The sequence below is a fragment of the Pholcus phalangioides genome, unplaced genomic scaffold (assembly GCF_987345545.1).
Source record: "Pholcus phalangioides strain wild (caught in Gottingen) unplaced genomic scaffold, Ppha-v1.0 ptg000017l_1, whole genome shotgun sequence".
Lineage (NCBI taxonomy): Eukaryota > Metazoa > Arthropoda > Arachnida > Araneae > Pholcidae > Pholcus > Pholcus phalangioides.
This window is the reverse complement of record NW_028301610.1, coordinates 14,594,560-14,606,834: the sequence shown is the minus strand read 5'-3', so window position 1 is coordinate 14,606,834 and position 12,275 is coordinate 14,594,560. Positions and strand designations below refer to the sequence as shown.

Genomic DNA, 12,275 nt, shown 5'->3' with positions numbered 1-12,275 from the left:
AGATTTAAAAAACAAAGTTGAGAGAATTATCATTATCTCAAGTATTATTGTAGCCAGATTTCACTTATATTTCTCATGATTCGGTAAATGGATAAATTGTTCAAGTGAATGTCCAGCTTTTGATCCCAACGGTATTCTCGTATTGAGAGATCAAGCCCTGTATAGGCTATATCATATTAACCCTTTTGGTAGAATTGACAAGATATCTCACCTCCTTAAAGGCCACTTATTTAAGCATTAACAATCCCAGATAAAATGCAAAATTTATTTCTCAATGAATCACTTTTCTCTATACTTTGCACCTGCTGAAAATTGGAAGAAAGTGTACTTAATTTAAAAAAAGTAGAATTTTATAATGGGCTTAGTCATTTATGCTGTACCACTTAAAGTATTAAAAGAAGGACCAGAACTGGGGAGGGGGAAGGTAGAACTTCCCAGAGCAGCCAATTTTAGGGGAGTGACAAATTCCAGAAAAGAACAAATATTGTTATAAAACCAAATTTTAGCCAGTACCAACTTTTTAATCGCCATGGTGACCTGGCAACTGGGATTTGTTAATCCCTGATATATATGCATTAATTTGTCATAATTATCAGTTGTCTGACACCAATGTGCAATGTGGATTTCTTAAAGATAAATGAAGACTTCCAGATGTATTCCCCCCCTCCCCAAAGGGAACATCTTGAAAGAATGTAAGGCAAGGACACATCTGGTCCATTTAGGACAAAATGATCCTCACGTCTCATCAAAAAATTCAATCATTATTTATATTTTTCTTATTGGAGCAATTTTGAGCCCAGTGTGTAATGTAATGGCATAATCAATTCAACATGAATCTAAGTTATTCAAGGAATAATATATCTTACTTTTTTTTGTGTTCATGTAGTATTTGGGTCTGATGGTGCAGAATGTGCCTCATTCGAGGCTGGTAAATCCATATATGAATGTTATACAGTGAATTCTGTTGGTCCAACTAGCTCAATTGTGAGTAGAATATTTTTAGATTAATAGTATTTTTTCATGAAAGATAACAGTATTTAACTGTAAAGCCTAGTCCATACTCCCAAAGCAGAATGTGCAGAAATTACCAAACAATTACCGCTACTGCAGAACAATTTGGAAGAACTTTAAGAAAAAGTGCAAAAAACACTATTACATGTTTTTTGATTTTTACCGCAGAACATTTCCAGTCAGCCGAGGGCTCGTCGCAGAACAGTACTAAACATTCTGCTTTGGGGGTCCATACCGTAAACAATGTTGCTGAACAATTCTGAACTTGTTTCACAACTGTTTATAAACACTGTTGCTAAACACTATTCTGCATTCTGTAAACATTTTTAGGTTTCCAAACTCTAGATCAGTGTTTCCCATTCGGGGTGCCGCGAGATATTATGGAGATAAGTAAAAAAATATTACAGTCCACTTAGGGTCTTAAAATAAATTAAGTCAAATTAATTACTCATGAGATCTCATGCATGACAGATTTATCGGATAAGTCGCCATCTGGTGGCAGCATCAGCAATGTAAGCTTTGGCCTGGCTGTCCAGGTACGGCCCCGTTCAGCACACACGATCTCTAAGGAAAGAGAATTCATTGGCTTTCTAGTTTAATGGTCTAGGGTGCTCACCCTGCAATTGAGAGGACGTGGGTTCGATTTCCAGCAAGGCCAATTTTCTTTCTTGGATTTACCTTTGCATCAGCCAGCTGCCGAAACCTTCAAAGTAATAAAAGAGTGTGACACCCACCCATACACCTTCAGATAAGCTGATAAAATCTCATTTGTCAACACATGAAGATTGCAAGATGCAATAGATATGTAGATTCCATCTTTTTCCACTAAGAATTTCGACTGGGTTATCTCACCATTTGATTTTGCAGACAGTGCAGAGGAAATGGATTTCACTGCTTGCGAACGAGGTGAATTTATTGATCTTTGCACCAATCTCACACTCAAAGGTAAGTTCACCAAGAGTGAGGTGTTAGTGTAGCTGTTTTTTGAATTGTGAGAGAGGAGTATCCTAATCCAATGAAGAATGCAATTAATGCACTTTTGCCTTTTTCCAGCATCATATCTATGCAAGCAAGCTTTCTCTGATATGGCGACAATAAAATACAAAGCAAGAAACAGACTACTACTACTCAACCGTACATGCACCTCATTCACATTCCTCTATGGAATTTCTATTAAATTGGTACATGCCGGAATGTGCGTGTATGTTTTGTGAACCTAACGCAACGTTTGTTTCTGTGCGATGCTTGTTATGTGTAGTGCTGCCATCTGTCAAGAAATAGAGAGCAAGACCTAGAGAACAATTTACGTGTAAAGCCTGATTTCAAGTATCTGTTCTCTAGGCATCAATTTCGATTAATGATTAATCAAGTTTCGATTAATGATTAATCGAACAAAACTCTACTGATGTATTTTTACTTAGTGATTTTTGTTGTGGTAAATGTTGTAGTAAATTGCATTCTGTTTTCAAGGAAGGGTGCCCCAAATTTTTAATGTTATTCCCAAGGGTGCCGCGAACTTCAAAAGGTTGGGAAACGCTGCTCTAGACAATGTTGGAGTGAACTTTGCTGTACAAGCAGCTAGGGTCAGATCATTTGGCTAACACAATAATAAATTTCACCATCACTTAGATTAAATTAAAAAACAAAAAACCATTGTTTTTGGATTTTTTGTAAATTTTAATTTTTATAAAAAATACATAAGCACAAGTTACTTATTATTAAAAAGCAATTAATACAATTTTAAGTGTTCATAGCAATATGCGTTTATACAGTAAACGGTAAAGCTTTAATATAACAATACTTTGAGGATCTGTATCATTATACATATCAATAGGCGATTATTTGACATTAGACTATAGCCGTTTCCAAACAAGTCTTAAAAATATCATTCTAGAGGGATTTATCATTATATCAAGTATTATTGTAGCAAGGTTTCACTGTATTTGTAATTTTTCAATAATGACTGGAGTTTCCCTTTTTTTTGTATAAATTCAATTAATGCAAAATATTTTATTGGTAATCCACACAGAAAAAGGGGAAGGTGAGGCACAGTGACCCCCTTTTGACGTTTTTATTTATTTTTAATTAATACATTTTCAAGGGGTGGTCCACTGTGCAACCTATCAAAGAAATAACCAATGCTAGTTATGGCTGAAAAGATTGAAGCCATAATTACTTTTTCTAATTAAACTATTGAGAATTGCAAGAATATATAAAACATGTTGATTGTGTTAGAATCATTTTAAAATTACCACAAATGCTATCTATCTACCTATGTAGTTTTTTTATCACTCTTCATTTATACTTCTCGCATGTGTATATTGCTGTGTTTAATGTGGATAAAAAAAACCTTTATAAATACATTAGTTTTTGGAACGTTTTTTCCCTGCTAAATTCCCTGTGTGGTTTATGGAACAATGTTTCTGAACACGTGCAGACTAATTGAAACTTGTTCGTTGGAACAAATGTTTTCCATTTTGACCAGAAACAAGAAACAGCTATTTTTTGCTTGTAAAATCCCTGAAAAATTCCCACAATCCAGCAACAAATTTGAGCTGATATGAAGCATTCATGAGCATGCTCAGTATCACTGTTTCTAGTCTAGACGGGGGCTTAATAAGTAATTAAAATTTAATATGTCCTGTGTAATATTTAATTAATTCATAATAAATTTACATTATTAAATTTTAAAGGCTTAAATTTTTGGTCATGGCTCTGCTGTGGGCAGAGTCTACAGAGTATGTTAAACTTCTAAATGTGTTCATTCAACATGACCTGACTCCTTTAGGAGTCATTGCTGGACCTCTACACGGTGATATTACAAAGTCATAAGTACTTCTTAACCCCTTTATGTTCAGACTTTTGGCAACAAATTTGGACTATATACAGTTAAAATACTAAAGATAAATCTCAAACTGGTATTATTGTTAACATATAGGAAATGAAGGGTAAAAAAGATGAGAGTAGATGTTCTATTTTTTTCCTCTCCCAGTAACTCTTTCCCTATGCATTTACTTTCTTTTAATTTGTCAAACAGTAAGGAGGTAGAAAAGGAAAAGGTAATGTTGAGGTAAATGAGAAAAAATATCAATATTGTTTACCGGGTTACCAATAAAGAGTTTTATAAGAAAGGAAAGAGAACTCTAATGTAATTCTGCCATTTACTCAGGATTTAAATATCTTGCCCCTATATATTTACCCATCAAAGATGACTGATTCTTTGACAGTAAATATTTGAAATCCCTTTACATAGAAAAGAGATTTAAAAAACACTTCTTCTATTTAGCTCCCAAAATTTACAATGCCTTGCCATTCAAATTAACAAATATAGCTTCATATTCTAAATTTAAGAAGGAATTATTTGGTTACGCGTTGTTGCTATCACTAACATTGAAGACTATTTTTAAATGTATATCACGTGACTATGCGAATACAGTACTTGAATTAAAATTTTTGCTTTATGTTTATGACTATTATTAACACGTACATTATATATGACTGTGAAAATTGTTTTGACTATGATCATTAATTTTGTTGATTGGTTGTCAGTACGGGCACAATTACCCCTTTACAGCTCATATATATCGATTCACTTGCATATGTTTAGATATATCACATTATATTGTATTGTGTTTTTGAATGAATTTGATTGAATAAAGTTTGTGACAGTTTTAAAAAAACACTGAGTGGAACCACTCCCACCATTTATTGGCAAAGAAAAAAATTTAAATTTTGAATGGCAAATTTTCTTACCAACCGGCTTCAATGGGTTAAGAGGTTAATATGCGTCGCAACAATTTTATCATGTCAATCTTGTTAACTTTTTTTTAATTTAGAAGTATTTGCATGACTGTGTTAAAATTTTCTTGATATTTTTACTAGTTTTCTTTCTTTAGATATTGTTTCTTCATGCCCATGATGAAGATTGGTATGTTTTATATAGTGTTATGTTTGGTATATATGGTACGTTTAGTTAGTGTGTTAAATTCACCTTTTTTGAGTTCAGAGCATGGTATCTCAATTGAAATCTCATGACTACAAAAAAAAAAAAAATCATATTTAAATTAAATTTTTTTTATATTTTTATGATTGTGTGTGATAGTGATTAACAAATTAAAGAAGGCAGGTTTCACGTGTATAAAGGAAGGATGGTGATGGGTGGAATAAGTTCTATTCTGGAGAGGGACTGTTGAAAGGGGCTTCTAGAAGCTCTTATTAGAAAATTCTTTTCCATGGGGAGGTTTTTCATTCTTTGATTGGAATGTACTCCTATACTATTAATGAGGGAGTAGGCAATAGACTATCAAATAGACAATATACACAGCTGAAGAACATTTCATGGTTTTTTTTATTTGTCATAAGCTTGTTTTTCAACTATTGACAAAAAATAGCTAAGCTTTGGAGGAAACGTGACGTCTTTTTACCTAATTTGCACAAAAAATTCTTGAGGTTACTTATCTCAAATTGACACACACTTGGTAAACAAAAGAATCATAGAGCTTCTGGTATCAGAACATTGATTTTATTTACAGTTTATACTAACATTTTATGTCAGAAACATTGTACAGGTTAAAGAAATCCAAGTAAGCTAGGGATTATACTTTTTGCAAAACTATCACTTTATCAAATTTTAATTCATGGCTCTTTTGTCAGCAATGTAAAATAATAGTCAATTTATTACATTCTTGGCTGTTAACACAATTAAGTGTTCTCATTTAATCTTGTTTTTATGGGTCTTTTTGTTTGACTTGTGTTTGTCATTTCAAGAGACTTAATAATGATTAAAACTAGCACAGTTGTCGAAATTTTGTAATTTTTTCATACATGCCAATAATATTTATACCAAGGTAGAATACCTGCTTTAACTAGTACAAAAAACTTGACTGGTGTATTAGATTTGTCTGATTTAGCATTGAAACTGAAACAGACGTTTCTTTTTTCCCCCATCTTTACTAAAAAATCTCCCCAAAGCAGCTGTATGGCACATCAGTAGTTTATTTCGAAGGAGCAAATATGGGCTTTTCCACTCTCTATAACTTCATAAAAGTTAATTTTATCAAGCTTCATAAAAGTTTTTATTTCCTTGTTTATAAATATCTACACATTAATAGGCAAAACTAATACTAAAATTGACATTATATAACAGGGCTGGACATTATATAGCAGGACCCAGTCACCAGGTTGCCATGGTGACTAAAAATATTGGAATCAGCATCTAAAATTTTATATATGTAATTGCTAAATTAGTCAGGACAACACAAAAATTTTGAAATTCATGTCAGCGTATCCATCAATATGGAAAGGGGTTACTGTGTCTGGAAAAAGTTGAAATATTTTTCAACCTGTTTTTGTCTGTGAAAAAAAAACAACAAAGAAACATGAAAAACATACTTTTACTGCATAATATTTTTCCCCCTTCCATACCATTACTGAAAAAACGTTTAAAAAATGATCTTTTCTCAATAGCTAATATTAACGATAATTTCTGAAAAAAACAGCTCTATCATTCAGTGCTAAATCCAATTTTATCAATCTCTAAGTACACTTCCTGCTATTTGCTTCCAAGTGTCAAAGTTGCTAAACAATTCTCGCATCATTCTAGCATTTTATATTCTTCATTGATAATGCATATGAAAGTGTACTGTATATTTGAAATGCCGTACTATATTTTGATTGTATACTTTTTCATAGATGCGGAATTAATTTCGATGCATTTATCAATCTTTTTTTCCTTTCTTTTTCTTGTTTATCTGTTCTGTCCTTAAAATTGCATTATAATTATTCATTGATACTTTGTGTTCATCAGTACAGATCTACGGGATCTCTTGGTGAATTTGTTTCTAATATTATATACTATTTCATGTTTAAATAAACTTTACAAAAAAAATTTATTCTGCCACCTAGATTTTTTTGCTATTTTTCAAGCCTTGTTTTATATAGTGATAATCCTTGGACCAATCACTTAGAATGATATTGGTGCTTCTAGGTAAGAGAAAAGGTGCTCTTGCAGTTGTTGAAATGGATTTGATTATCTTAATGCCTTTTAATATATTTTTAAATTACTTTCACAATTTTTTTTTAGCATTGGCTGGAGCAAAGAACTGGGGGCTATAATGCCAACTTCTTCTAAATTACTTTGTCCTCTTGCGTAAGTTCATTAAAATATAGATTATAAGGCCATCAGGGGTCATGGTTCATAATATTGTGTATTGGGCTGTAAGGCCAACAGGAATTGGGATTTTCATGCAAAATTTTCGCTCACAGTAGTATCAAGCACCTTAAGGAGTAATACGAAGTATATGACAGAAAGCAAGAGTTTTTTTTACTTTTTATTCAATGCTGGAATCCAAAAATGAGGATTCCAGTTTTTAGTGAAAATTCAAAAATCTTGCCTCTGTCGGACTAAGAGACCAACAGCATGACAAACACCCAATCACATAACACACATGAAATCACCTAATCACAGATAAAACGAACTAGTTTTATGTCTAACAATAGGCTATATTGAATAGCACTGATCAAACCACCTAATCACTAATAATAACAATAAATTGAACCAGCACAATGGATATAAGATATGAACATGGCTTCATACTCAACTTCACATTATTCCTGAAGATGCTTGGCACTAGAGTGAAATACTGCATGGAAATCCTTATGAGGTCAGCCTTATAAGCCAAAAAGCTCCAATTTTATATAAAAAATTTTACCTGTTTTTTTCATAATGCAAGTGCTGTTAATCTATTTGAAATGCCTTTTATTAGTGTCAAGTTTATACAAACATGATTTTTAAAAATATATACACATATATATATACAGATTTCTATTTCTTCAAAAAAATTTTTTAAAGAAATTGTTTTGTGTGGTTTGTAAAGAAATATAATTGCTGTTACTTGCGAGAGAAACAAAACAATAGCTGTATAAGAATTACAGTTTTCTCACCCACATTAATCTGTTTAGAAAACACTAACTCATTCACACATTATGAACAGGGCCGTAACTAGGGGGGGGGTGCAGGCAGGTCTGGTGTGCCGGATTAGAGGGAGCGCAAAATTCACTTTTTAACCTCTCCTTCGACATTATGAGGGGGCGCCAAAATGCGTGCTTGCCCTGGCTGAGCAAGCGTCTAGTTGTGGCCCTGGTTATGAAAACTGATTATATGCAAAAAAAAAAAACAAACCATTTTAACCAGCTGTGTGTTGCATAGTACTATTTTGTGTTTGATTAAAATAAATAAATTATTAGTTAGTAACAAAATTACTAACCCTTTCACTACCACAATATGAAAAAATGAAATAATTATCACATTTTTTGATTGGTCATTTTAGTTCTAATTAAACTAAAAAAATAATTTAAAAAAAAATTAGTACATAGCAAATTTATTAACCTGGTACTTGATAGTTAATAATACTGAGCTACAAATGACCTCCAAGACATTCCGAAAAAAGCATTTATTACTATTATTTTCATACATATAAATACAGTACAAAGACACAACACAAAAGCACTTTCCTCCCACAACATTCCTTTGAGGATTTTCTAATAATTAATGATTAACTTTTAAAAATAATACTGAGTTTTTTAAAACTGTAGTTGCATCTGCAACAAGCCATTTAAACAAGTATTATTTAAAAAGAAACTTAAGATATCACTACTTTATATTTAGTGACAATGTTTATTTGATCATTTTTGAATTTTTGGTTTTTTTGAACAAAAATTGTTTATCAAAGAAGTTGATAATCAGCCTAGCTCTTTTCACTTCTGCAGCCAAGTGTTACTGGACTATTAATCTTAAATAACAGAATGTTGTACATTTTAATATACATTTTGTCATTTGCTTGTTGAGGATTGATTTGAAATGACATTTTTGTGTCCTTAATTTACACATATGAAGTCTTAATTCCTTTTTTAGGCCATTTAGTTATTTTACTGTCGATGGTAAGAATTCGCGGGCATACTTTGATGTCAAAAACTGGAGTATTCAGGAAGAAGAAGATGAAGAAGGCATCAAAAATGCCTGCCGAAATGGTACAATAAGTTTAAATTTACATATAACATACCTGGCTTCACCCAAGCTCATTCTGGGTAAAGTCGAATCTCTCTAAGCCAGTGGTTTTTAACCTTTTGACCAGTGAACTTGATTCTCATTCTTGTACTCCCAAGTAAACGTGAATTAGCATTCTTGAACCTCTTTAACCATTTAAAGGCCAATGTTCCATAAATGTAACATAGTTTTCATTTGCAAAAATATCAGATAAAAATTTATTCAAATATTTCCGGTTGTTTATCATATATACAAGAGAGTTCAAAGTATTTTTTCAAATAAATTCAGAAACTTCATGTTAATTTAATATTTTTTGACATAATTTTGAAATTTTACATTTTTGGGGCATTTTTCCCCATTTTGATTAAAATTTACCAAAATTTCAATTTTGAAGTAAATTGAAAATTATTCTGTGTGTTTCTACCACTTAATACATCAATCAAAGTAAATCAATTAGTTTCTTTGTACTGTTAAACATTGAAGAGCTACGCACATTCTAATATGCATGTTCCATTTATGGAACATTGGCCTTGCAAGAGAGCTGGATTCTAGAGATATCTAATGTGCAGTATGCACATTAGATATCGTTCGAACCCCAGGGTGGTGTCATCATTGGACATGTGTATGGAGCAAATTCTGGGTAATATGAAACAGAGGAATGTGCTTTCTGGAAAGTAAAATGTTTTATTTATATTGGTTGAGTACTTTTTATTCTTGCTTTCTTGAAAATACATGTTTTTGTGAACCGCATACTAATCAAACTGTGATTGGTAATCATAGTCTTTTTATGTTCAGCTGTATGTAACCATGTCCGGAAGATATCTCACATGAGAAAAAGCTGTAGGATATTTAGAAACATTTAGATATATGTATGCATAATTAGTAGGATATTTATAACTTGCATATATATGCCAATTACTTGCTAATGAAAATGGGAACATCACGGATGATGATGTTATTGTTGAAAATGATCTAGTGACAACAGTTCCAACTAATGTATGTGTAATGCTACACTGAAGACCCAAAAAACTATTGACCTGACTAATATCGTGTAGGGCCCCCGCGAGCACGCAGAAGTGCCGCAACACAACGTGGCATGGACTCGAATAATGTCTGAAGTAGTGCTGGAGGTAACTGACACCATGAGTCCTGCAGGGCTGTCCATAAATCAACCATGTCCAACTTCAAGGTACAAATTTGAGCCGATCTCCCCGTTAAAAAGTCTTGCCACAGAAAGCAACAGGCCTACAATTATTCAATCATTACACTTCGCTCATAGTTGGAAAAATTGAAGGCAGATGGCAACACACACATAACAAGCATTACACAGAAACATTATGTTCACATACATGCACAGCTTCCGGTATGGCTCAGGTCTTCTACCATCTGCTAAAATCTTTTTATTGAAACACAAAAGTGGGCCATGATCTGGTTAGGAGGATGATGAACTGGCCAGGTTCCCTCAATATGCATGACAGGCCTATTAAGTAGTGAACAAGATATTAAAAAAATGGATTCTATTATTACCAGCGTAAGTCCACAGCTGTCCGCCAGTGAAACAAATAAGCATTCTCATACAATAACAATATGCTTTCACCACTTTAACAATGTATTCACAAAATTTCTAATCAATTCAAAAATAATTACTACTCAAGATGAAGTTTTGACCAGAGGTTCTGTATGAAATTACACTGAAGAGCCAAAAAAACTGGTACACCTGCCTAATATCGTGTAGGGTCCCGCGAGCACGCAGAAGTGCCGCAACACGACATGGCATGGACTCGACTAAGGTCTGAAGTAGTGCTGGAGGTAATTGACACCATGAATCCTGCAGGGCTGTCCATAAATCCGTAGGAGTAAGAGTGGGTGGAGATCTCTTCTGAACAGCACGTTGCAAGGCATCCCAGATATGTTCAATAATGTTCATGCCTGGGGATTTTGGTGGCCAGTGGAAGTGTCTAAAGTCAGAAGAGTGTTCCTGGAGCCACTTTGTAGCAATTCTGGGCGTGTGGGGTGTAGCATTGTCCTCTGCTGAAATTGTCCAAGTCCGTCGGAATGCACAATGGACATGAATGGGTGCAGGTGATCGATGCTTACATACCTGTCACCTGTCAGAGTCATATCTAGACGTATCAGGGGTCCCATATCACGCCAACTGCACACACCCCATACCATCACAGAGCCTCCACCAGCTTGAACAGTCCCCTGTTGACATGTAGGGTCCATGGATTCATGAGGTTGTCTCCATACCCGTACACGTCCATCAGCTCGAAGCAATTGGAACCGAGACTCGTCAGACCAGGCAACGTGTTTCCAGTTCAATGTTGGTGTTGTCGTGCCCAGGCGAGGCGTAAAGCTTTGTGTCGTGCAGTCATCAAGGGTACACGAGTGGGCCTTCGGCTCTGAAAGTCCATATCGATGATGTTTCGTTGAATGGTTCGCACGCTGACACTTGTTGATGGCCCAGCATTGAAATCTGCAGCAATTTGCGGAAGGGTTGCACGTCTGTCACGTGATGATTCTTGTCAGTCGTCATTGGTCCCGTTCTTGCATGATCTTTTTCCGGCCGCAGCGATGTCGTAGATTTAATTTTTTACCGGATTCCCGATATTCACGGTACACTCGTGAAATGGTTGTACGTGAAAATCCAAATTTCATCACTACCTCGGAGATGCTATGTCCCATCTCTCGTGCACCGACTATAACACCACGTTCAAACTCACTTAAATCTTGATAACCTGCCATTGTAGCAGCAGTAACCGATCTAACAACTATGTCAGACACTTGTTGTGTTATATAGGCGTTGCCGATCGCAGCACCGTACTCTGATTGGTTCCATATCTCTTTATTTGCATACGCATGTCTATACCAGTTTTTTGGTATAGACTCTTTAGTTTACCATGAGAGTGAAAAAAAAAAAGAATTTGGATGGGACACCAGCAGCCCGACCTGCAATCCCATTCTTGTTTAACAGCTGGAAGAACCCTACCCTCTGGTTGAGGGACTCAATGAACAAATTAGCCTGTGGCAGTATGCTAGGTGAGACCACCTGTGGTTTCCAGTAACTGGGAGGTCACAGGTCTAAAGGTACTCAACTTCATTCATTGCCTCAAAAACTAAGGAGTAATAAAAGTAAATCCCATCCTGGCATGTTACAGCAGCATAGCAAGACTGTAAAGACTTTGCATAGAAGCCAGGTTCATATATATCATCATATTTT

General features: G+C 34.4%; 1 protein-coding gene across 2 annotated transcripts in view; it reads left to right on the top strand.

The window, feature by feature from the left end:
* The window catches only part of LOC149072424 (acyl-protein thioesterase 1-like), a 38,913-nt gene that overhangs the window by 10,121 nt on the left and 16,517 nt on the right, over positions 1–12,275 (top strand). Inside the window, exons 2-5 of one of the 2 annotated variants that reach the window (XM_089246757.1) lie at positions 887–984; positions 4,908–4,939; positions 7,094–7,159; positions 8,924–9,039. In XM_089246757.1, coding sequence (XP_089102883.1) covers positions 887–984; positions 4,908–4,939; positions 7,094–7,159; positions 8,924–9,039 — 312 coding nt within the window. The remainder of the gene's footprint in view (positions 1–886; positions 985–4,907; positions 4,940–7,093; positions 7,160–8,923; positions 9,040–12,275) is intronic. The other variant, XM_089246758.1, reaches the window with a different exon arrangement.